General features: G+C 37.1%; 1 protein-coding gene across 1 annotated transcript; it reads left to right on the top strand.

Annotated features, from left to right (window-relative positions):
* Nucleotides 1-3,353: 3,353 nt before the first annotated feature.
* Nucleotides 3,354-21,319, top strand: LOC139723916 (arginine kinase-like). The gene is made up of 9 exons (XM_071635121.1): nucleotides 3,354-3,377; nucleotides 11,304-11,568; nucleotides 12,448-12,552; nucleotides 13,622-13,789; nucleotides 14,936-15,107; nucleotides 15,924-16,047; nucleotides 16,942-17,131; nucleotides 18,342-18,510; nucleotides 19,445-21,319. Exons 2-9 carry the CDS (start codon nucleotides 11,391-11,393, stop codon nucleotides 19,593-19,595), a joined length of 1,257 nt encoding a protein of 418 aa, XP_071491222.1. The 5' UTR covers nucleotides 3,354-3,377; nucleotides 11,304-11,390; the 3' UTR covers nucleotides 19,596-21,319.
* The last annotated feature ends 5,849 nt before the right edge of the window (nucleotides 21,320-27,168 follow it).

Genomic DNA, 27,168 nt, shown 5'->3' with positions numbered 1-27,168 from the left:
TCCCAAAGCAGAGGGTATGTGGAAAACAGAGACAAGTGGAGAGGGCTCTTGGCATCATCTTCATATGCGCCAAAACAACATCTGCATAGGTGAAGGGATGATTGTGGTGTGTGTGTATAAGTTCTTGAGTGTACAAGTTAATTAAGTGTGTACATAGAAAATTAGAAGAACACATGAGTGAAGTTTACTCGGGTAAGATTCGAACCTACAACCTCCTGATCTCCGGACAGGCGTCTTATCCACTAGACCACCGAGCCTTGTCATGTCTACTGCTGTTAAACACTGATCAATTCGGTGCTTATATTTACGTCGATGTAGGGCAATTTGTACATCAGTTGCAATAAAAACAACTCGGCGGAAGATATTCATGAATTTGAACATCAGTGGAGTTCATTTTGTAATGAAAAATTTACTCACCATCGATTGTTACTATCAAACTAATCATTATGTTGAGGGTGTTATCGTTATTTCCTCCACATACTGAAGGAAGTTGATGAGACAGTGCTTTTATGCCAGGAAGCCTTAAACGGAAATGATGTGAGGAAATATTTTTATTCTTTTCTTTTCATATTGTTCCCTTATTGTGACATCACGATTCGTCATAGCCCTCTTTTCCAGCGACGATGATGGTACATTGATTAAAAACTTTTCCTAAAACCCCACCAATGTATTCTTCACATATTTACCTATACATTGAGTCCACACAATTCATTTGGGGTATTATTTGCTAACAGTAACACCGTGTGTGGTTATGATTTTTTTTTTAACGTATACCGTTGAGATCTGCATGTAGAGTGGCATGGGAGAGTAAATATATGTGTGATTGCGTGTGTATTCATACGTATGCTTAGATGGATGTGCGAGCAAACATGATTGTAAATATTATCTGTATAATTATGTTTGTTTAAGCATGTTATGAATGTTCCTCGTAACATGAATTGTTATGTCACTTTGCGAACCAAGGCAAGCTCACAGCCCCTATAGCTAATGCGTATAAGGGAAGGATATGCCTTCGGACGATCGACCTGTACAGGTTACCAGTTTGCGGAAATGAAATAAGTGCTTGAAATGAAAATAACATCAAAAACACGTATTATGTAAACGTTGATAAATGTGGAAAGGGCATTCCATTACTCAGTGGTACTGTCTGATTATTCTTGTACTTTGTACATTGACATGCCAAACATCATTCGTCACTCTGTGTTTCTGTCCCAGGTAACGTTGAATCTGATCACATAGACGAAGGGTTGTTTGTGCAAATTCGACACAATGTCATACCTATATATTAGACATGAAAAGGGGCTTTAATGACGAACATCACTTGAGTCTTTGCGATCGAGAAAACGTGTGACTGCACCACCAAGAAAGACTTAATACTGTTCACCATCAATAGGGTCCTACATAACGGCCCAGAATGCGAGGCTGTAGTGAGGCCGGCTGATCCGTTCCGGCGTACCCTTGCTATGGTGATGACCCTATGACCCGAGATCAATGCCCTTCGCTCCGGAGACATGTGACGCTCATGAGGCGAATAGGGCTACAGGTGGCCGTATTAGCTGTCTATTATAATCCAGTCCATGGTTCACTGAGCCGGGATTTATCATACCTGGTGCGATGGAGACAACACCATTTTTGTCTGACACTCATCATGGTCGACTGCTTCTGGAGCACTGAAAAGATGAAATACTCATCATCTTGTTAATATTGTCGTAACACTGTATTTAACGCGTTCTTTATGTATGATTTCAATTCATTGAATGATGGCGAAATTCTGTATATTTTCATTATTCCCATCAGGGTTTTGGCCTCATTTTGGTTTACGCTGAATACGTGGTTCACCTGTATTTTATTATCATGATTATATAAATATATATATATATTTGCTTTCGTTGTCTGTCTCTTTATCTCTCTCTCTCTCTCTCTCTCTCTCTCATATTTATTTTGGAAAATAAAAAGAAGCATGACAATGCAAATATATTGAAAAGGCTTTCTGAAAACAGAATATCAATTTACCCCGCGTTTGTATCTGACGCCGCAAACATGATAATAGTGACAATTGGTACACTTTTTGGTTTTGTTTTATTTTTATCATTATTATTATTACTATTATTATTATTATTATTACCGAGGTGCTATTGTGGCTCCGTGGATAAGACCTTTGGTGTAAATCCCGAAATCCCTGATTCGAGACCCCTGGCTGAAGAGGTTGTACTCTGCCTTAAGCAAGGCACTTTAGTATCCTCACAGTCCTTCGGTAGGTCCGCCAGGCTGCTTCCTTAGCGGCGGGGTAAACTGAAACAAACTAAATGAAATTAAATGAAATCAAATCAAATCAAATCAAATCAAACCAAATCAAATCACACCACACCACATCACATCACATCACATCACATCACATCACATCACATCACATCACATCACATCACATCAAATCAAATCAGAAATCGTATAGAAATCATGTTATATAATGTTTTCCATGTTGGGTAGATGATTCTTTTCAAAAAGAAATAAGTGGACGGAGATGCGGAAGAATTGGAGAAGAAAACAATAAATTTGATAGTGATAAAATTGATCTTGATAATTAGATGTGATGACACTTGACTCTAGATGATAAATTTGATATAAGCCTATGTATAGGAGCACAATAAAGACACAGAAAATCACCAACGAGCCCTATAACATCAAATCAATCTATCCGATAATAAGGCTTAATGGAGGTGGATAGGTTGATAAATGCCCGAGATTAATATGTCGACTTTGCGAATGCTCGATACTTACACAAAGTGAATATTATGAAATGGGAGGATGGGAATTGAGAAAGATTTTCATAAGAGATGCCAGGCTAATAGGCCTCCAGATAATCAAGGCATGAAAACAGATTATAGATAACCAGATCAGACTGAAACAACGTATTATTATTTCATCAATCAATAACATTTTCTGAAAATTTCAAGATTGTGATTGAGTTTCTCTCTTTTCCCCGTTTCCTCGTGTATAGCCTTCTAGAACGCGAGCTATAGGACACATCTTTACTTGGCGGGATTTGAGAGAAGTCATCTCCTCTCGCATCTGCATGATGTACGCACAAATGTGTTTAGCAGACGACCTAGCACAAGAACGCGACCGTACGAAATAATGGTCGTGCAAGTACAGTTGTACTGAATATCGATCACCTCTTGAGCTCCCCGCCCTACACAATGCGTACCCAGCGCCAGCGCCATCCCGATTGCATTATACAGATGCGTAGCATTTTTCTATCTCTTCTAGCCGAACGTACGCATTATCCAGTCAGTCCATCGGATACGGGAGTCGCTAGTGTAGTGCACATGACGCGCTGTATATCTTCAGGTCTCATTACATACTAGCAAATTAAAAGGGTGAGTACTTTTATATTTCGAGTAATTTTGTTTGAGAGTGGTGTTACTTCATGACTATCTAGACAGTGAGAGTTACAACCGGGGTCATTTTTAACAGGTAGGGTGCTGGAAAGGTAAACCCTGGCTGCTTGTAATAATATCAAGGACTCTCGCATTTGTAGCTCCCGTCGTATCAAGGTACCTCATCCAAGCCTCACTGCGAACTGCATTTAATCAGTATTTCTTATGTATTTTATTTGTTAATATTTTTGCTCGGTCCAACTTTGGACTTATGCAATGTCTTTTCTTCATGAACAGATAATGATAATCATATGAACAAAGTCGGTGCAGAAGCCATGCATAATGTCTTCGTTTTTGTGTCGTTATTAGGGAACGTATAAGATGATGTGACCGCCATTTATAATATCTGGTTGTGGGCTCCGAAACGTGAGCAATCCAAAAGTTGCCAATAAATTCAATGAGAGAAAGAGCGCAGGTGCCTATGGCATGTGTGAGGATTTCATTTCAAACCCAAATGAACAGCTGTGTGTTTTGAGCATTTTACTCGCCTTATTAACCTGTAGAGTATAGGCCTAAGTATAATGATGTTTTATTTAAATTACCATTAATTCTGAATTGATATATTGGCATGTTGTTTCAACAATTTTACGTCATTTGTAATACTGAATGCAAATATTAGATGACAGAATTAGTCGATGAAGGTATTTGCATTCTTAATTAACAGTGAACCAACTGAGAAACCGGGGTTTAGTGACTGTGACCGAGCAGCATTTTGACATTGATGATGCTTGCCATATTAGTAAAAAACACCGCGACAACAATACATTATAAACATGCGGTTAATTAAGGTTTAGAAAAAAATACAATTAATCATGATGCATTATAGAGGGCGGCAAAGGGGAGATTTATGATAGGTCATGATTTCCCAAAATACTTTAGAATGTCACATATTCCCTTTTTACTAGTTGGTAGATATGCAATTCTGGCAACAGTTCCGGTAGAGTAGCTCTTTTGTCACAGTCTATTAACCTGGTCGTTATCTCTAAACAAATATTAGACGCATATCACGCTAGCGTAAACATATCCAGATGATCGCATTCTGTAAAATGTCTTGTTTTATAAATGACAACGCAGTGGAAATGTGAGCGAATTTATGATCTGTGTTAGGGCGTTTAACATAATATATCAGGTGATTTCCCTCTTAGAGTTGAACTACGAGTTGTTACACACCATCGTCGAAAAGCGTGGTGGCTGTTTCGAGACCGCCCCTTTGTACACTCTAAAGCTAGTTGCCATGGACGCGTGCGAACACACTGGCGACATTTTGTAAACTCCGCCGTTGACCCCACTCGCAGAGTTTCCTGGCTTCCTATATGTTCCGCTTAGTAAATCAAGTGACCCAGTTTTCTTACTCGTGCCCTTCCATAAACATAGGTCACTGCTCACTGAGCAAAATATGAGTTACTGTCATAATTTTACCCGGGAATTATACATTCGCATACGTAGAAGACCCGAACAACATGATGTGCAATTCGCTACTATGTCACTCAAGTCCATTATGTGCCATGTTCGTCGTGATTTCAAAGCGGCACCTTCCGCTGAGCAAAGAATTGTTTACGGCTGTTATTGTGCTAGTTGCCCCCAGTTAGCTTTGTTCGCTACAATCGCCTTCCTTCATTCAGACTCTCCGGTTGTCACAATGCCGCCTGTTGCCATGTACCTGAAATCAATAGGGTTACTAAGGCCATCGTGTAGTACTCGGGGACACGGACTTTATTCTCCCTCCTATGCATTTGATTCGTCCTAGTATTTGTGTTTGTTCGGGGAGGTCTGTCTAACACAACAAACGGTCTTTTAGCAACCTTTCCAAGCAATATGCAACGAGTAAAACATATGCCTAGATGCTACAAATTTTGGCACATCGTTTGTACCTATACATATAAGCGTATTCCATCCATCATCAATCGACAGTTTCAATAATCTTCTTGAAACTCATCTATTTCGAGAAAGTTTTCCGTAGTCATGTTTTAGCACATTTCTGCATACTTCCAGATACATTTTATGAACGACGATAGATTTATGTAATCATTATGTAATTATCAGCCCTTTCAACTTTAGATCTTTATTATATTGCAAGATGTTCAGTTAAGGTTTAATACAATGGCATGTTGTTTGTTTATTAATCTATTTGCTTTCTTTTATTTTGATTATATCATATTGTTATTGCGCAGTTGAGTATATTATTACTCAGAAACTTATAGAAACTGCGCAATATGAATTCACAAGTATTATTATTATCATTATCATTAATGTTGCTATTTTTATTGTATTTCATAATTATTTTTACTATCTCTATTGGTCCTTGTTTTTAGTGGAAAGAAGCAATGCCTGCGAACCCTGAGCAGTATAGCATCGCTCGAAATATATGTATATATATATATATATATATATATATATATATATATGCATATGTTAATTTAAGATTAAGCATTATTAATAATGACGAAAATAAATGTTAACGCTATTGCGTCATTCTAGAACCTTGGACGGCGCAAAATACTGACATATCGATATAAAGTGCAATACAGTCATATGGTTATGGTTTGCTGTATATCATACTCACGTATTGCCCTTTATTTGAATATGAGTTTACAGCTAATAAATAAGATGTCTTGTCTGTCCAAGTAGCACATGTAAAGACCTTTGATCGTATTTGCATTCATTGGTTTCTACTGTTTACATTGTGTCTTGCTGGATATTGTCTCATTGTGTTGGCAGCGAAAATTCTTCTGCCAATTCTTCAGGATGATTGCTGTTATTGCATATATTATACATAGATGAAAAATTGGACATCAGTTTATTCTGGCACTATGGTGTTTGTTTGTTTTTTTTTTTCATCAATGTCAACGGAATCTCTACATCATTTCTAAGGGGAGCGTATAGTTTTGATTGAGACTTATAGCTTCAGGTTTTTATCATTCTGGGGTGAGATTGTGAGAAACCTCTTATAGAATATGACAGAGCATGTAATTACACGCGGATTTCAACGTTTATTTGATGAAAATTGATTTTGAAATGACTGAGATATCCAAAACAGAGTGATCCTGATAAAGTGTGGGACCCATATTTTTTTTTACGATCGTTTTGTTTTACTTTGTTTTTGAATGTTTCAGCATTTTCCAAACCCGATTTTCATCAAATAAACTTTGAATTCCTCTTAAAATGGTATGCTCTGTACTTCTTCATCTCCACCAATACTGTATCATCCCTTTAAACATAAATTCTCCATTAGTGTCCATAAGTATTGTGGATCGTCTGTTATCTGCATCAAGGATCATAATGATGAGTAGAAATGTACGTGGCTTACGTGAGCAGTACATCTTAATGAAATATATAGCTTGTGTGAGTATAATGTGTCTGTATGTGTGTGTGTGTGTGTGTGTGTGTGTGTGTGTGTGTGTGTGTGTGTGTTTGTGTGTGTGTGAGTGGTTTCTCGACGTCTAGCTCGAAATAGAATCGTAGTACAATCTGGAATTCCGTGCGTGCCTTAGGCATGGAAGATAGATTGATGGTAATACTTGTATATCGTGTTCACACTTCAGATTATAAGTTATCCCTCTCGATCTCATGGTTTTGTGTGTTGGGCATGTTTGGGTTGTCTCGTTGGGCGTGAACATGTTTTCGAATCTTCTTCGGTGATATTTAGATAAATCTTAACAATTTTGAATGTTTGTACGAAAAAAAAATGTAACATTGTGAATTAAAATGTTACTGAGATAGATAAAAAGTTATAGACAACAATATTTATAACATCTTTTAATGAAAATCTCCGATGATGATGTTTCTTCATGCATACAATTTATTACCCAATATTCGTTTTGTGACTTATTCTATCTATATTGATTTTCCTAATCATACGTTGACATCTTTGATACCCACCAGTAGCTACTTGGTCATTACTTTTTATAACCCTGCATAAAAAAGCCCCACAAAATGATCCCATTCGACTGATTTTTATCTAAGTATGCTTAAAACAATATTTGGGTTAACAAAGCCGATTGTGCGATTTTGCTGTTTTAAAGACAAAGTTGACCTTTTCCTGAAACTAAACTTCGAATTCAAAAGCATGAAATTTAGTATTAGCAAGTGAAGGTCTATATTCAACAATTTACGTCATTTTTGTTGTTACTATATAGCTGTTTGTTTTTTCTTTCTCCATTCCTTGAGTGTATGTGAAAGTGCTCACGAAAACCTAAGACAGAAAGTTTTATAACGAGCAGGAATATAGTTTTTATAATATGACATAATCATCACAAGATTATTGTTATGAGTGTTCCAGTGATGCACTAAAAAAATCTTGAATAAACCCTGAACTTCAAAGTCCCTCTTTTTCCGAAAAGGCATTCTTACATTTTTATGTCTCCATCATTAAATACGCGTAGTAAGGAGCACCCAATTCTGATGAGTTATTAGTATTATTTTCACGGCTGTGATAGAATCTCCCATTTTAGAATCTACTCTTTACACAAACAAATCATATCTGTGGAAATCTGTTGGTTTTGTGATGCGAGTTGACATTTTCTTTTTCGTTGAAAAACTCTGTCACCTATACTTGTCACATGTACTTGTGATTCATGTACAGTAGTATGCTACGTTCTGGAATTTTCAGCTGTTAAAGCCGCAGAACTCTTGCGGTTTCAAACGATTTTATCTTGATGACGTCACAAAACTCGAATTTGGTTACACGACAGAATAAAATTTTCAGTTAAAGGGCAATTCAACACCACTTTCAAATTGATTTCAAATAACATGATAAAATCAAACACACAAAATGATAGAAGTTATTTCCTATTTGAATCCGATATATTATTAGAAAGTGTTTTAATCTTAAAGACAATTCAATTAGAGACCGGCATCGCTCTACTACGATCATGGGTTCGTGCATTGATGATAATGTTGAAATCTTGTCTTCACGTCATGATGAACAGTGATGAAGTTTAACGACAACTTCGTTTCCCCTTTGGTCTACGTACCCACATACACACACACACACACACATACACACACACACACACACACACACACACACACACTTTGCAAGCATCCATCTCCCCCCCCCCCCCCCCACATTTTTATACATGCCAAGGGAGGTATATGAAATGATGCTTGAAATGTTGAATTTTATTTCAAGCATGAAATGTTCAATGTGATGATACTGAAAAGATAGAAGAAACGTCAGTGATATGTTTTTGAACAGGTTTCTATGTTTGCTCATCAAGAGAATAATAATGGTAATCGTCCTCCAGAACTTATTCCTTCATCATGTAAGACGACAACATCTGAGACTACTGAATATATTACTGACGTAATCAAAGCCGAAGAAGATTTGTTTTTATCATTTCTTATCATTTCTATGATTGGTTGTATCATCATCCAGATAAGGAATAGAAAGTATATAATATGGTGATAGCAGTATTGTTCGTCCGAAAGGTGCTTTGATAAGCCACATACATAATATAGAGTAGTGACAGTTATAGAACAATGATATTATGACAACCGTTATTATAAGTTGTTTTATTCGTGAGGTCAAAATTAGTACTTTCCTGAATATTGCAACATTCCTCTTCGTGATGTAAGCTATGACTGCGCAAACATCGAACGTAGATTTGTACAAAAATCGTCTGACAACAGCCACGAATAGTTTCCCTTATATTTTTAGGCTTGGGTAATTCTTTGATATCCCATATGGAACCAGCTGCTATCATTGACTACAGTCGAATGCCGCGCCATCGATTTTTGCTTTGGTACTTTTAAAGTAAATGAACCGATAATGCGTATTAATTACGGTATGCAGGAACAACCATTCCGAACTTGTGGAAGTAATGCTATTGAAAATTGATCGTCGTCATGGATACCTCGATAGTATATTCTACTGACGGGGAAAAGAGTTTCCATTTATAATACCTATAGGCATGCATGTGTATGGTGATATTAAAAGGGCTTTGAATTCATTATGCATGTAGTGAGCTACACATGCATGATTAATACTTCCATAATCTTGTCAAAGCTTGCTTTCAACTTGCCGTGCAATATATATCTTTTTCACCACCGCATCATTTACCCGCTTGAATTCCTGTAAATTCGTCGTAGTATGCTTCGAAAGAAAGAGTGCAGTGCTCATCCATTGCACTGCATTAATTTTGTTCAGCAAGCTTTTCGTAAAGATCTACTCCGAAGATGTTAGAGAATATTTCAGCTGTAACAAAAAGAATTCCATATCTCATTGTAACGTGCAAAAATAACCTAACGATTTCCTGCAACCCATCATAATGTTCACGAAGTCAGCACGTATAGCCTATGTCCTGCGCAAATTATGTTTCTGTTACTGTTCTCAATCACTTGAAAGTAGATTTGAAAATTGGAATAAGCAAAAGACGTATGTTATGGGAGAAAAGCCCTCAACCTATCATTAAACTTCACTTTATAATGGACATGCCGTTACAGGAGACTTCTTAATAATTTTTCAGACTTTTGCAATTGAACGCCTATAATTACTGTATGGTTAAACTGGGTAAACAAAGTATGTGCAATGTTTGGAATGAGGAATAAGAATGTTCTCAAAATTGATAACAAATCAGAATGAACGAGGATGATGACATAGCAGCTACACACTTGACAAGAATGCATGAGTGGGTGCTCAAGGAAACAAAACAAAAGAAGAAAGTATGCATAATTTTACCCAGGTGGACTTGTTGAATAAATGGTAATGTCATGGAACTACATTGCTTACATTTTTGGAATATGTGAGCCTTCTATGATTGTGATCATCCTTGTTCAGTGTATTGTGTGTGTGTGTGTGTGTGTGTGTGTGTGTGTGTGTGTGTGTGTGTGTGTGATTTTAGATTTTAAAGTATTATTCATCTGCTCAGGGGCCACAATAGATTCCCTAAATCTATATACGTGGTACTATCGATATGCTACGTGATGTTAAACATTATAAATCGTCTGGAATGTCTCTTTAAACTCGATTTATAGTGACCATCAATCCTCGAATGACGTTCTAGGCAAGCAGTGTGAGACGCAATAGGAGCTGAAGGAGAACAGCATTGGCTGATACGTCTCGCACGTGACCTTGATTTCGCGAGTAATGGCGCCTCGTGCGTAACAGGATAGACCCCAAAGACATTTCAGTCTTGCGCGTTGCGAGATTGATGGTGGTTACATCCAGGCATTTTGGCAGTAGAATAAAAAAGACAGGAAAAAAATAACAACAGAAAGGTGGCGCACATTCGATCCATGTTCTGATTACACCTTGTCTTGAATTACACGCATACTGCAAGCTGTGGTGATTAGTTTAAACATGGGTGCTGTGCAAGCACTGTCACATTATACATGTATGTGTTTGTGGAAGTGGGGGAAAAGAAATAAAAATGGCCCATATCTATTCCATTGCTTCTTGCAGTTTTTGGGAAGCTGCAACTTTTGAAGGTGTTCTTTTATCCGACTCACAAAGTTTATTTCGTACTGTCCAATAATGACTTCTAATGTCGCCTCACCTCCTTCGTGTTACAAACCCTTACCACTTTACCGTGATTTAATGGTTGTGTGTGCAAAAGTCTGCGAAGAAGGGGGAAATGAATGTACATGAACTATAAGAATCAGTGGTACGACGGAGAGGGGGAAAAATAGATACAATATGAAAGTTTGAAATTGAATTATGATGTTTGATATTGATTGTATATGTCTTCATCTGTGTGAAACTGTCTTCTTAAAGCAAAAAAAAAAAAAAAAATTAAAGACAGGTAAAGTAACGTTGTCTTCAGTTTTACAAAAATGCTTTGATACTAAAAGTACCGGTACCTTTCGAATTTAAACTTTTGTGTGACTTCAATCACAGTAACCATGTCCCCTTCTGACTCTTACCAGCAGGAAAAGCTGACGACTGCTTCATAAAGCCATCTTGAAAGCTCATAGACCAGAGACATCAAATTCGATAAACCAAAGGAAAGAAACATGGCGAACTTAAAGCAGTTAGAGTACGACGCCAGTGAGGACTACCCGAACTTTGCCGGTCACCACAGCCTTCTGGCCAAGTACTGTACGCAAGACGTGTACAAGAAGCTGCGTGACGTGCAGACATCGTCTGGTTTCACCATCGACAGGGCCATCCAGAACGGCGTGGACAACCCAGGTTAGCCGCCTATAAGCAGCCAGTCCAAGAGCGCTTGATCTTTCTTTGAAGTACCGTAAATAAAAGACTGAATTTTGCTCCGAATTGTAATGCATCCCATGCATATACATGCAAGAACGGGTTAACGTGGGCTCAAAAGTCATGACATGCATATGACCAATAACAATACCTTTCAGTTTAAAGTGACGAAAACTTTGACGAGACTCCACTTCGTGACAAATTTTGAAGTTTCGGATAACATTTTGTGATAGTCCAGTGCGACAAATATTTTAATTGGCGTGTAAAAGAAGATATGCGAGTTCAAAGCTAATACTTATTTTCAGTCCGTCTCTGCTTTCAACAGCATCATTCTACGATCTACCCTCATCTTTGATTTAGTGACGTCAATAAGACACAATACGCGTGACCCAGGAGTTAATCCCTATCAAAAACTCGGGTTTGTTTGTTTTTATTAATCTGCCCAAAAGAGCATTGTTTTGGTCGGTGTAATGAAAGCTTAGCAGAAAATTTGGATTTTTTTTTTGTATTTCTGTTTTTATTGAAAACTGTAACATTTGCCATGAAACAAAGTACATATCATACCTGTAAAAGTATAATGCTCAAATTGTATTGTATTGTCTTGGTTGTGTGTTCATTTATGCTCCATTGAGAAAATTTGGAATTGATGAAGACATTCCTCCTGTTCCCATTTCATTATGATACGATACAAGAGTAAACGATAGCTTGTGAACCCGTGAAATGTTGGATCCGTTTGAGAAGTTTTCATGTAAACACGCTGCAAAAAAAGAAATAGTAATAATAAATAAAATAAAACTTGACGTTTCGCTATGCGGATCTGAAGAGTCGATTTAATCACGAGTATTCCTTTCCTCTACACAGATTTTCACGTCGGAATTCTCGCCGGCGACGAAGAATGCTACACTGTCTTCGCCGACCTCTTCGACAAAGTTATCGACGAATACCACAATGGCTTCAAGACAACAGGTGAGTCCCCCAGTAATTACATGCGGGAAATTAGGTAGACTCAAACTTGTCCCACACATACAGGGCAGCCCATCAAAAGGAAATGGCCAAATTGAAGTCTGAAAATGATGGTTTCGTTTAAGGTTGGATAAGATTTTAAGGTGAGATCGCCCAATTGGAGACAACATAAACGGGTCAGTAAATTGAGAAGCTAACAAAAAATTGTATTGTGATTTTTAGTTTGAAATTTTCCAGTGAATTCGACGGAGTCGTATGATTCTTCCGACCCCCGTTTATGTTTGGCCCCCGATTTGCTGTGTGACCTTGTGTCCTTATAGGGGGAATGCGCAATGGCTTATTGCACATGCGTTTTGCGTTTTCTCCTTTTGCCGCCCAAGGGCCTATTTGGTACATTTGTACCACTGAAATATTTCGGGAAATACATCCCACAGCATCAGAAGTCTCAAATGGATAAGAAAGCAGTCATCAAGATCTAAAGAATATAAATGATACTTCATCGTTTAAAGATACTGTTTACCATTGGTAGCAGTGATTTTAAAAATGTTCGAGATATCACATTTGATGCATATGTGTAGGTCAGTTGTATCACAAAACATCTTACCATGCAAAAATTTTGTATTAAAGCCCAGAATATAATGAGATATCACTTTTTTCTCAATAAACCATAACTGTAGACGGTTTAGTCTAGAAACATTTTTATTACAACTATTGTTCACATTTTGTATATTCAACAATACTTAACATTGATTATACTGGTTCAAATTCTGACATTGGCTGTTACCATCCCTAACTCACATTTTAGAACTATTTTGAAGCACTACAGCTGGGTTTTGTTCATCTACAAATGGTAAATTATGCCTTTAATAGCCTTATACTGTTAAAGTGCAACGAAATGCATTTGGTAAGGAAATGGCTTATCAATTTGATACAATACATAGTGGTCCGCCTGAAGTAACTTCAGTTAGGCCTGTAAAAAAGTTTCAAGTACCAGCAGCAATCTACGAATGCGAATTATTGTACGAGTAGTGTATATAATTTTTTTAACATTCAAATGATCTTTTCAACACAGATAATCACAAGACAGATTTGGACCCATCGAAGATTACGGGCGGACCTCTCGACGATAACTATGTTGTCAGCTCTCGCATCAGGACCGGACGCAACATCAAGGGCTTCGCCCTGTCACCACATATTGCTCGCAGTGAGAGACGACAAGTTGAAAAGCTTGTCTCTGAAGGTAAGCATAACATCCAGGGCATACGTCAAAGATACAACAATAAAATATGAAGATGGATGGATAGATAGGTGAACTGAGAAGGGAGAAGACGGGCAGAAAGAGTTTGAGCACGAAAGAGAGAGAGAGAGAGAGAGAGAGAGGGGGGGGGGGGGCACGAACTTGAAAGCCGGAAAAAGGTAAACCTATATTATGCTTTATGCAAAATTCTTTCATTCATTCATATATTTTAATTTCATTTCCAAACGGGCACTTGCTTCAGCCACAGGCTGTACTTCCACAAGTCCATGCATCTTAAAAACAGTTACATAACATAATAATGAACATACAGGAACATATATATACTGATCATACGAGTTAAAAGAATGAAATATATATTGCAGATGACCATGAAAAATACACTATGTGAATCGATTGTTCTATTTACTGGTACTAAGACTTCTGACTGGAACAATGTTTTGGGTTTCGTGGAATGTTATGTGTGTGCGCGTGTTTTCTTTTTTCTTTTGTTGATTTGTGTTTAGAACTCTGACACACCTCATTAAGGTGACGGATTTGTATTGTCGTTTTTATTTTTGATAAACTTTGCCCCTGTTTTACCTGTTTTCCATAATATTTGAGCAGTCAAGTAATTGTGGGCATAGTGAAATGTCACAACGTCGATTATAGATCCTTGCGATAATTCCCTCGTGTATGTGCCTGGATTCGTAAATGAAGATACATCTGGAGCTGATGCCCGTCTAGTAGAGTTCGATTTGGGGCAGAACCAACTGTTTTCATGTCATTGCCATCATTTTCACATCCCCCTCACAATAACACTAATTTGCAAATGGATGCAAAATAATGAGGAACAGTCTCTCTCATGTTTTTTGTTTTTATTTCGAATTATGTTGATGAAAATTAAAGGAATGTTAGAGTAATGTATAAAACGGTCGTTTTTCAGTAGCCCAATACACGCGCTAATGTCATCAATCTATACTGCCTTTATTTGTGGTTGTGACCGTAAATGATTTTGAATACTTCCTTTATTTTTCGTCATTAACGCAGCGCGATTTTAATTGTCATTCCTTTTTATTGAAATTCATATACGATATATCATCAATACCATCGTCACCACCATGAATATCATCCCGAACTTTATCATCGCAGCTCTGTGCTCACTGTCGGGAGAGTTCGAGGGAAAGTATTACTCCCTACTGTCGATGAGTCCCGAGGACCAGCAACAGCTAATCGATGACCACTTCCTCTTCGAGAAACCCATCTCCCGCCACTTTCTCAGCGGAGGTATGGCAAGGGACTTCCCCGATGGGCGTGGCATTTGGTACGTATTACCCCCGGAGGCGTGAAAATTAATACCGTATGATTCTCTTATTCCTGTCCGTACTTTTTTATGTATTGATGCTGCCTGGCACCAGTTGTGCAGTTTAGAAATCATCAGCTTTGTTCATTTTCGTGCAAAATTTCTCTGTCTTCAAGCTAATGTCCTTTTCATCTAGCCTGAGCAAATGGCTCAAGTGAGCTAACGTTGCATGCGATAGCTAAGTCTGGCGTCAGTCGTTTCTAAACATTGCTTCAGTCCAGTGTCATGTGTCGTGCTTTAGACTTGGCATTATTGCACGTACCGATGTATGTTTCATCCAGATATGGTGGATGGGGGTCGAGAATAGAGTCTCGAAGGTGGAAATGTCATGTCCCGTTAAAGCCAATTATATATACAGTGAGAAACCTTGGTAACAACAGGCGAAACTGTATTGGTGTAGTGGTTTTAGTCATTCTAAGCAATTAATTCACAAAATACGTAACATAATATCTCCACAAGGTAACATAACTTCAGATCGCAGAAACGTGAAGTTACGCTGATATCTTGTGACCATGCAGTTTATGATGGTCAAGAAAAATGATTTATCAAAGTTTTGTCTTCGGCATGCAGTAATAGGAAGATTGTAAGAGGAAGATAACAAATAGAAATGATGACAGTTTCCTACGTTTTTTATTTTTGAAGGTTATAATTTGACGTGATGCACATTTATTTGAAATACTAACAATGCGCCAGGGACAATGCGTCTTGCATTAGAAATATGGACTGGTTCAAATTCATCATGCCCCCCCCCCCCCACCACCATCTTATCCTCATTAGGCACAATACGAACAAGACTTTCTTGGTGTGGATCAACGAGGAGGACCAGACCCGTATCATCTCCATGCAGAAGGGTGGCGACATGAAGGCGGTCTTCGAACGCTTCTGCTCAGGTCTCACACAGGTATACCATCTAATCTATCTACCCACAGCTAGTCTCTTTGGTGTTACTGCCGCTCTATTAGAGGTACCTGCCATTCCAGTTACCCCAACGGTACCAGGTGCCCATTTATATATAAACCTGCCTCAGCGAGGGACATTGTTAGGCAAAACGTACAATATGTCCAGGGGTACCCCAACGGTACCTCTTACCCGTTTATAAACACCTGCGTAACGAGGGACATCGTGGGTGGAACGTGCGTTGTCCATGGATTAAAGCACAGAAAGGGATCCGAACCCATGACTTTTTGCTGAAAATCCATGGTCGTCCTGTCCACTGTACCACAATATCCCCACATTACCCAAGTACCGCATTATGATTGAATTAACAAGAGTATCCAAATATACGAATGATATTAAGTTTGTGTCTGTGTTTCAAAAGAAACATGATTAAAAAGAATAAAAAGACACAACAAACGATAGCACCACGTATAGAGAAAAAGATACCGCTAAGGCTTTTTCTTGCTTTATTTTCAGTGTGGTCAACATTGCAAAATGTGGAAAATCGACACTTTCCTTTCAGTGATAATGTGCTCGTAAAAAGCTTGCACCAATTAAGATTTTACAATACAGTTAAAAAAAAGGTTGAAAGTTTGCCAAACCTCAGTGTAATATAATCTCGGCAGGAAACACAATACTTTCTTGTATATTAATAATTCAACAAACCAGTAAGAGATTTTTTTTCCAATTCTTACAAAGTCGGAAAAAGGAATCATCTCAAAGAGGTTTGACTTATTTGATGAAATGTGAAAAAATAGGGCATTACAACATCGTCAGATTCCGATACATCGTGATGAGTTCCCCGAACGCTCATTTTTTTTTTTTTGACCCATGCGTTGTTGTCCGGTCATTGTGTCAGGTTGAAGATAAGATCAAGGAACAAGGCAAGGAGTTCATGTGGAACGAGCACTTGGGATTCATCCTGACCTGCCCTACCAACCTGGGAACAGGGGTGCGTTGCAGCGTGCACGTGAGGATCCCAAAGCTGTCGAAGGACCCGCGCTGTAAGGCAATCTGCACCGCTCTGCGTCTTCAGATGCGCGGCACAAGTATGTATCGTTGATTATTATGTCGAATAAAATTAAATTCAAACAGTAGAGCTATCTAAGGTAGATGTATCACGTAATAAAAATTGGGAACCAACTTTTATTAGGACCGCTTTGTTTCTGAATATCTCAGCCATTTCAAAACCAAATTTCATCAAATAAACTTGAATCCCCCTTGAAGTTATGAATATGTGTTCTTTCATAATTCATATCATTAGTGGTTTCTAATATCTCACAAAAAAAAAAAATCTGAAGCGCTCTCTCAACCAAAACTATGCCATCCTTTTAACGCAAAATAAGTGCAATTCCACAACACCGGGTTTACGTTGACTTTGATGGACAGAATGAATAGTTGGCACAGAATGCTAGCAGTTTCTCAAAAAAAGAAAATTAAACTAATGATAAGAAAGTCATTGGGTTTTAGAGTTTCCCATGTCTGTCTTTGAAGTGCTTGCTTCCTAAAGGCGCTAAATCCATCATTTTTCAATTGATATAGCGCCTTTTGGAAGCAAGCTCTTCATTTGTGGTTGCAGGCCTCCGCACAGAGTATAGAAGAGGCAATGATGTTATCACCTTATACTATTAATCCACTGTTCTGTATACAACTATATATTTACAAGTCATGATTGTGGTCCTATGCGACTACAGTCTCTTTCTCCTATAAGTCCATGCTGCCTGGTATTTTCGAGACTCGGTAATTTAATGCAACGACAAAGATTATTCATTATTATCAATATCATAATATGTCAAGAAAGGGAATTCACTAAAAATTCAGATAATGTAATTGGGTAACTTTTGCGGTGGCGACGTAATCACCAGCTCTCCAATTTGCACATGATGAATAGAGAGTAAAATAAACTTTAACAATTCAAATGTTTGAATTTTGAATTTACAGTTCTGAATAGTTTCTAAATTTCGAAATGAAAAGATATAATCATGTAGAAGCAGAAATGTATAAAAATATCATAAGAATGAATGATTTATTATGTGAAGTATCATAATAATAATAATATCACTATAATCGTCTGAAGCAGTTGGGTATAAAATCTAGAGGCTTACTAACAATGCAACATAAATACGGTCTGTTCGAGATCGACATTATTTTGTCGCCCTTATCCGAGAAAGCGGGCAATAATAGAAGGTGAGTAATCTACTGTGCAAATTATGTTGTGAGGATCTGGTAAAGTTTCGGCTCTTCTCTCTCTCTCGCCAGGTGGGGAATTCACCGAGGGCGTCGGCGGCGTGTACGACATCTCAAACCTGGATCGTCTCGGGACATCCGAAGTCGAGCAGGTGCAGTGCGTGATCGACGGCGTATCTACCATCATCGAAATGGAGAAGAGGTTGGAGAAGGACGAGGACATTGAGGACCTTATGCCTGGGTAAAACTTCAAATGGAAGTTAACATGCCGAAATTTGTGTTTAATTATTCTACAAGTTTTGTATTTATTATTATTTTTTTCCTTGCTTGTCTGATGAAAAAAAAAACACCTGAAACCCAAAACAGAGAAGAGATAATATTCATAATGATTATTATACAACATTATTGACTCGTCGTACGTAACTTGACTGCTGCATGAGATATCGATGCTACGTCAAAGAGATTGCTGTGACTATATAGATAAGTGACTTTTCAGTAGCTATCTTGAAAGCTCTGATTTTGCGGAACACTAACTTTTTACTCTATTTCGTGATAAAAGATACGTGGCTAAATGAGTTACGATGAGTTGATTAGTATTTTTCTTCAACAGTACAATCATAACAAGGAATTTTTTCGATAACAACATTTTGGAGAAAAACAGGCAAGAAATGCTTTGTGATGGATGGCATGATTAGTCGGTCGTTTTCGTATTTTTGAGCATGGAGTTGGATACTCGTAATACAAATTTATTCTGGAGATAGTGGGATACAGAAAGTGACATGACATTTAACGAAGCATGTAGACTTGCAGACCGAAACATATTTGAGGACCAACCTGATTTCCCTGTCCCGATCTTGGGGAGGGGAATATCAGTAAGACACCATGAATTTTAGGAGAGTGACAGCCCACCCAACGAGACATATCGTCTGCATTATACGATTCCTTGTGTGTGTTCTTTTCTTTTCATAAGAATCAATGTTGCGGTTCTTGCACTCGTAGTCTTGTCAAAGAATATTGTAAAGTGATCGAGGTTGCATTAGGTTGTATGTTTATTTCTTTGTTTTTTATATATAGCTGTATAAAATTTTATTTCATTTATGTTATATTTACACTGATAGCTTAACATACGTTTCACACTTTTAACAACTATTTTTGTTTTATCCCATGGTCTACAGAAACGCTGCCGCAATTCAGGCCGAGCAGCAGAAGGCCGAGCAGGAGACAAAGTCCGCACAAGCCGCCGAGGCATCGGGCGACAAACCCAAACCAGCGGCCGAAGAGGCCAAGCCCAAGGCCAAGAAATCCTCGACGTGTTCATTGCTGTAAACATTAGACCCCCACGAAATTCTGAATCTCACTCAATAATTTGCACCAGATAATTAGGAAAAGAAAAGTGACAAAACGAGGTAAATGTTAATGACGAGGTATTAATTTCATGTGCAGGAAAGTACCTCAAGACCTTGACAAAAGAAAATATTTTCGTTTGCTGACCGTTTTATAAACAAAACGATAATCATATACAAAGTGATAGCATAATGGCCGTACTTGACTCTGTTAACAATATGTAGATTCTGGCATTTGCAGTGAGGTAAATTCACATTGAAATATAGAAATGCATACAAAAGAAATTCGGAAAATTATTTGCTGGTTATTTTTTATTTGCATGTACAATATGGAACAGTCATATTTGTGATGATTAGATATATATTTATGTCGAATATCAATTGATCTGCGATTGTGTACAAACTATTACTGACTTTGATTGACAGCGTGAACGATGCCCAAAATAGATTATGGTTTCTTTACAGGATAAGTAAATTGTTTTCAAGGATTGCCAGATCAGTATGTGTAATGGAGAATGCAAACAACTTTCTCGCGTTATGTTTACTGGAACCTTTTGTTAAATGTGGATTATCTGTCGGTTCACCCTATCCATTGCATTGTATTACATGTAGTCAAAACGACAGTGTATTCTAGATAAAACGCAATGTGATGGTTAAAGCAAACGTATTGTTAGGAAAACACTAAATGTCATCTCTGATTTCAAAGTGTAACAATTAATGTGTTCGTATTACGATAAAAGTGATCGTGTAATGTAATGGTCATACTGTGAATATTCATCCTATAAACGGCTTGGGAGGTTGTCATGATAAGTTGTAATATGACGATGAAACGCTAACAAAACATAAACTGCTTTACTGTGTGTGTGTATATTTCTCTACCTGGGTTCTTGTATTCCTGGAGTAATAAGATTTGGGTATCCGTCCAAACAGGCAAGTGTGTATAGATATATTTTCTTGTAAATACAATATTATGTATGACTAGCATTATCATATAGTTTTGTTTGATCTTCCGTCAGAGCAACATGAGGTTTGCGCGGCATCTGAAAGCAGCTTTGCCTTTCAACTTTAGCATGAGTGAAGAGACTTATGTCTTTTATGACCTTTGCTCCTAATTTTTGACAAGAGGTAAACACTCCTTCAAAACATTTGCCAGCATTATGCATTCTTGTAATTGAAAACAAACAAAAAAAAAAAGGAAGAAGAAAATCATGATTTCATGGCGTGCGATGTCAATCGCGTCTGGTTACTGCAGTATTCAGTTTTCCCGTCGATTCCTAATGAGCTAAGATCGTCTGGAAATTGCAATAATTGTTATATATAGTTTGATGGCACGCCTTCATGACCGACTGTAGGTGCAGCTAAGTTTTTACAAGTACTGATTGATACGCCAGTGACTTACCCTTTGATGATAATGACACAAGGTAAAAAATTGTTTCACCTCCGATTTCATTTTCGTCATATAATTCACCCTTTCCATATTGAATCGCACGTTCACATGTTACTACTCCGTGTTGAATACACCATATTCAAGGGTAGTCAGTGTTCTTTGTTAATGCGACGGCTAGGCATTAATTCATTCAAAGGGTTTCTAAGAGTTTCTAGGGCCTATACATAACATAAAAGAGCATACCTATTACGATGTACGAGGATGATTGTCCCACCGCACTGCGACTGTACTGTAACAATCAGAGCAGCTTTTCAATAAACCTCAACACAGAATGATAGATGTGTTCGTGTTGCGCTTCATGCTTATGTCATTCCACTGATAAATGTAATACCTGAAGCTAATCATAAAAAAAAAGAAAGATAACGATTGGGCAGATATATATAGTTGTATGTATGTACATATATATATACATATATATATATATATATATATATATATATATATATATACGTATATATATATATATATATATGTACATATATGCATATATATATATTTATATATACATATACATATATATGTATATATAAATAATATATGCATATATATGAGGAGCTTGCTTCCAAAGGGCGCTAAATCAATTTTTCAATGGATTTAGCGCCTTTTGGTTGCAAGCTCTTCATAATATACATAATATACATATATATATATATATAGCGTGTCTGTGTATGTATGATACACACACACATAAGAGTAAAAAACAGCAAAAAAAAAAAAGATTGTGAGTTAATACTAGTACTGCGAGATTTTAACACTTGGCTATCTACAATACGTGCGTTATAATGATGAGTACACGAGATCCATCCATAAAATTGTAGCTAGATTGTGCTCCTGCAGAGGGAATGTTTGCTGTTTCAACTACACTCCAGTTCATTGTACTCTTCTACAAAACAAAAGCCGGTTGGCAACACTCTCTTCAAGCATATACACAAGCACATATTATGCATCGGACACATGAATGTATTTGCCCGTCATGGCCGATAGAGACAACAGATCTATACTCGCCCCCATTCTGCATAGCACTGTACCGTATAATTGTGACGGTCGGGACAGAAATGTAGTGACAACTATTCACACCTTGGACCTCCTTTATACTGAAGGCGCAGCGTTCTATAATGAAAGAAGATCAGTATTAAGTACTTTGCCAGGTCATTAAAATGACGAAATGCATGTAAGAGATATTCACTTTTAAAAACCAATAGTATATCCGTTTTTCTTTCATTTCAACACACCCATCATGTCCCATTATGAGTAACTTCATAGGCCTTCACACCAAAGACAATAACACTTTTTAATCCTGAGAGTCAAAGGAATTTTCTGATGATCATGTGGATGAAGTCCTCACTCTCCCTTATATGTGACATGCAAGGGCAAAGTTCAAGGGCCCTCTATTCTCGCTAGTACTTCTGTGGGACAGCCGGACGGCCGAAAAAGAAAAAGAAAATGTTTTGGAAGATCGGCAAATCAAGAAAAGGACCGAAAACAAAATGCAACATAGTACTTTAGAGATACCCTTTCTCTCTTGATATCTAGCTCTTTCAGCATAATGTAATCTCTTGTCAAATGCAAGACAAAATCGACACTACATGAAATGGTTTCCTTTATCAATTCATTTATTTCATATCCATTTCATACCCAGTGCCCAGTAACAGCAAACAATCATAACAAAACTTCAAAAAGTTGATAAGCCAACTGGCAAACACAACCAATGCCTTGGAATTGACTAATCGAACTCAGAATTTCGTACACGAGGTCTTGATCTAGGTTGGCGTTCTACTTTAGATAGCTATACACGTATTGAGATACTAAACGAAGACATCTCCGATACAAGACGAGGAAAAGTTCCCAGGTGTGGGAAATCGTGTTATTGTGGACAGATGATGAGCCTAGACGTGAAATGAAATTTGATTTAGCAGATCGGCGTTACCTGCAAGTTTATCCTTGTTTTCGAAACTCCTTCGAAGCTAAGAGAATGAGTTTAGATATCACATATTGCTATCCATATTAAGATTACAAGTACAATTGTACTATACAGATTCTAAAATGTCAGTAGCAATCACATCTTGCAAATTTTGCTTACAGTGTCAAGCAATTCGAAGTTATTGAACTAATTAGTTGTTATTATATTTTCAATAACTTCAAAGTTATTGAAGCTAGAGTTATTCATATTATGTATTACAAAATATAAGGTGTGTAAATACTCAACAACAGAGCTTGGGCATCCATTGTAACACAAAATTAATGTAAATCTATAAAAACCGGGAAAGTCTATAGGTTGCATCACTCCGAGCACAGAAGAAGAGAATATCATGACATACATTCGAATGTTGCTTTGACAGTAACTGTTATAGAAATATTCACATCACGCATTCTAAAAGAAATAATGTTAGACGAAAACGACTGACTCCACATCTGTAATAAGATATCATAAGCTTCCGATACACAAGTACTGATAGTACCAGGGTGGTGTTAGAAAAGGAGAGACAACTCCTGCTCTCCTTTGAAGTCATGCGCGGCACCGCCGAGAAGTTATGCGCATAACTACATGTGGAAATTGACAAAAGAGAGCATCAATAATCGGGACTAGCGCTCTCACATCTAGAAATACTTGCCCCTACTGCATTTCGCTCTCTCTCTCTTCAATGTGATGGCAACAATGAATTTGTGTACCTTGAATTGGAGCAGCGAATCAAAATGCAGTGTAAAACTGACAATCTTAACAGCAAATAGTTTAAAAGCACGCTGGTGCACGCTTTAGCGAAGTACTTTATTTGAAAGATCAAAATATCCCAGATTAAAGGATAGAAAACTAACATGCGGAAATGTGCTCATTATAGAAAAATGTTAGGTTTTCAAGATGGCCTAATTTTCATTTCATTTCAATGTGCGCATTACGAAGAAACTAGAAATACATGTTTACAATATTGAATTCTTTCCTAAACTACTCTTAATCAATTCGAGTATTTCATTTAAAATTTCACGGGGAAATAAAGCTTGTATAATTCAACGAAAGGTGAAATGCGTTCTTCGTCTCCGAACTTCGCCTTGCAACTAGAGCGGTGCAGAGCATGACTTCAAAGCGTATAGTGGAATGCTCGACATCCCATTGTAACGCTTTGAACAAAAGCATGTGTTTGCATTAATTACGAAGAGTTGTCTCTCCTTTTCTAACACCTCCCTGATAGTACTATTGATATCCTGATAAAAACCAATAGGTAAATGCGTTTAATAAAACATATATACATAATACAATGTAAAAATCTTGAATGTGATCATATATACATGTATACACACATGTTTACGCATCATCAAAACAAAACACGATGAAATAAGCACAGTCAAGCTTGTAGCACAATATTATGTGTGGAATTAATGATAATACGCTCTTGTGATATGAACATTCCTAAGAGCTGAGTCTATACGAATTGACAGTTCCCGTGTTTACACAAGACTAAATGGAACAGCCACGAAGTAAACTCTTTTATTCAATGGTGCTTTCAGAACAACGTTAAATAGACTCAATTTGTCTCACGTAGTCACGAAACTGGTACATCTGTACATGATGGAGAGAAAAATTATCAGAACAAACAACTTTACTCTCCCTTTTCATATCGCATTACATACTCCACATTACACTGTTGTGTGGCGACTGATTTGTTATTTCTATAAACATGATTCAACATACACATACATAATAAGTTTAATAACTGGACAATATACAAGCAATAGCAATGTGTATCCACACACCTTTCCTTGATTCGAGAGAAGAATGTCACATGCAAATCAAGACACACAGTTATCGAAAGTATAATTGATGTTGTCAAACACACACACATATACCCCCCCCCCCCAAAAAAAAAAAAAATTAAAAAATAGATAAATAACCGGTACGTGACTTAAACGCCTTCGAACAGCCTAACTTTCGATAAAATTACATTATAATGTAATAACAAAACTGTACATAACTCCGATCGTAGATTAAGAATACAAAAGTCAATACAGAAATGAATTGAATCAAGTTTCGCACACAAATGAATATGATGATACAATACAATTATAATAGCAAGTTATATAGTGTATCTTGTGATTGAATAACAAGGCAAATAAGATCATCATAATGTAGGATCCTACAACATAAATGGATCAGTGCTCAGCGTGAATTTCAGAATACGAATAAAACATTTCATTCTTTAGTCAGTGATGAGACACCTTGCACCTAGAATGGAATTAACATTCTTTCGAGATTTAAGAAAATACAGAAAGTAAAAGTAGTTGTTTGAAAGCAATAATATCAACTGTGAATACTTCTTGAAATATTTCTAATCACATAATTGTACATTACATCTAAAGTTCATATCAATAAATATCATCGAAGACAGTCACACAAGGCTTACTCGATAAAAGCAAGTGTAAATACACCTCATTAATTCTATATACAAAACAAAACAGTAGGAAGTCCGCGCGCATCAATATCTGTAATAACAAATTTCCTAGAAAATCGATGTATTTCTGCATATTTTATAATAGTGTAGCTTCTGGTAATCACACATAATGATATGCGCTGACAATAGCTTCGATGATATAAGTAACGAAACTGATCATATATGCAACATAGCATTCCAAGAGATTATCGGCAATGTGCTCTTATTGATTAAAAGTCCCTGAAACTAATGCGCTTCTTTCCTTTCTTGAAATAGAATAATACTTTACAACTACTACTTTATATTACAATTATGTCATATGCAGACTGTACACGATCATACCACCTTGAGGAAATAACAAATCTATACAGCGACTCTAAAGCTGCAGGAAAAATGGCAGTATTTGAAGTTGTCGACGTCTGGAATTCAGCTCATGTCACCATGTCCTTAGTTACGAGAAAATTCATTAAATTACGAAAAAAAAAACGACTGGGGTGAAAATCCATGTTGACATCATATTGCCGAAAGGATCTTCGACACAAACACGAAACAATTTTGTGAAAGCCGAGACTAATGAACGCAAACACAAAGGATGAGGATTCCGCAGAAAGAGGGTTGATGATAAACTTGCCTGGACCTCAACCGAAAAATAGTGCAAATAATGAAAGATTGCCGCAGTCTTCGACGTATAATAGCAGATATACCATGATTTCAAATATGTAAAATTCTTTTCAGATCAGATAAAAGGCCCCGAAATAAGTTGTTGACCACAAGGCCATGGGCTGTCTGGTTATGACGTAATCGAGCCTTTGAATCTCTTTTAAAATGCTTTTTGAAACATTTGTCAATTTCATGCATTATGGACAAAGATTCATTACATGACAAGTTCACAATATTTTCAAAAATCAAAATGAAAACAAATTAATTCAGCCCCTCTTTAAAAAAAAATACGAGCTGCAATCGGTGTTTCTAAACACTTATGGATATGAGATTATGTACATAACACCTTTTTTCTTGTTTTGCCAGTGGCATGATTTCATCAACTGAACATTATTCTCTTCTCACTGATGTTTGAATATCTAATGGATTATCTGCTGAGATAAGAAATATAGCACACAATAATATCTTGCACACAGAGAAGTATGAATAATCTTATATCTGTGACATTGAATGTTATGCATTTAGCATTTTCATTTCCTTTCCACGTGTCATAAACACACTACATATAGAACGCATCACAACTGTCCCTTAACACAATTAAGGTATCGAAATGAAGCATACCTAGAAAGATATGAAGACTGTATAAATGCATATCCTACTTCGCGTAAACTTTAGTTAACAAAATTTAATCCAACGATGCACAGCCACATGAGGGCGATATTTGGTAATGAGGAATAAGGAGCCATCGTGGCTCAGTAAGACCACGCACTCTTAATCACGATGTCTCTGGTTCAAGTGCCGTGACTGTACTGCAGTGGTTGTGCCCATAGGCAAGACATTGTTTCCTCATCCCGTGGTTGCATGTAGACATTGATCGCTTCCTAAGGAACTACCAATAACAATTCAATTCAATTCAATTCAATTCAATTCAATTCAGTTCAAAAGACGGAGAGAGAACAGATACACTATGCATTTTATATAGCTATTCACACATACTGATAAACACCGCATTGGTAGACAAAAAAAAA

This window comes from Diadema antillarum, unplaced genomic scaffold (assembly GCF_040938485.1).
Source record: "Diadema antillarum isolate AM-2024a unplaced genomic scaffold, OU_Dant_1.0 scf00000202, whole genome shotgun sequence".
Taxonomy (NCBI): Eukaryota; Metazoa; Echinodermata; class Echinoidea; order Diadematoida; family Diadematidae; genus Diadema; species Diadema antillarum.
This window is presented reverse-complemented; position numbering and strand designations above follow the sequence as displayed.

Bases quoted from the DNA above. Each gene is read 5' to 3' on its own strand.
- LOC139723916 (XM_071635121.1), top strand. From the start codon at position 11,391: ATGGCGAACTTAAAGCAGTTAGAGTACGACGCCAGTGAGGACTACCCG. The intron at 13,790-14,935 runs GTAAGCATAACA...TTATCATCGCAG, and splicing joins TGAAAAGCTTGTCTCTGAAG to CTCTGTGCTCACTGTCGGGA. The intron at 16,048-16,941 runs GTATACCATCTA...TCATTGTGTCAG, and splicing joins TCTGCTCAGGTCTCACACAG to GTTGAAGATAAGATCAAGGA.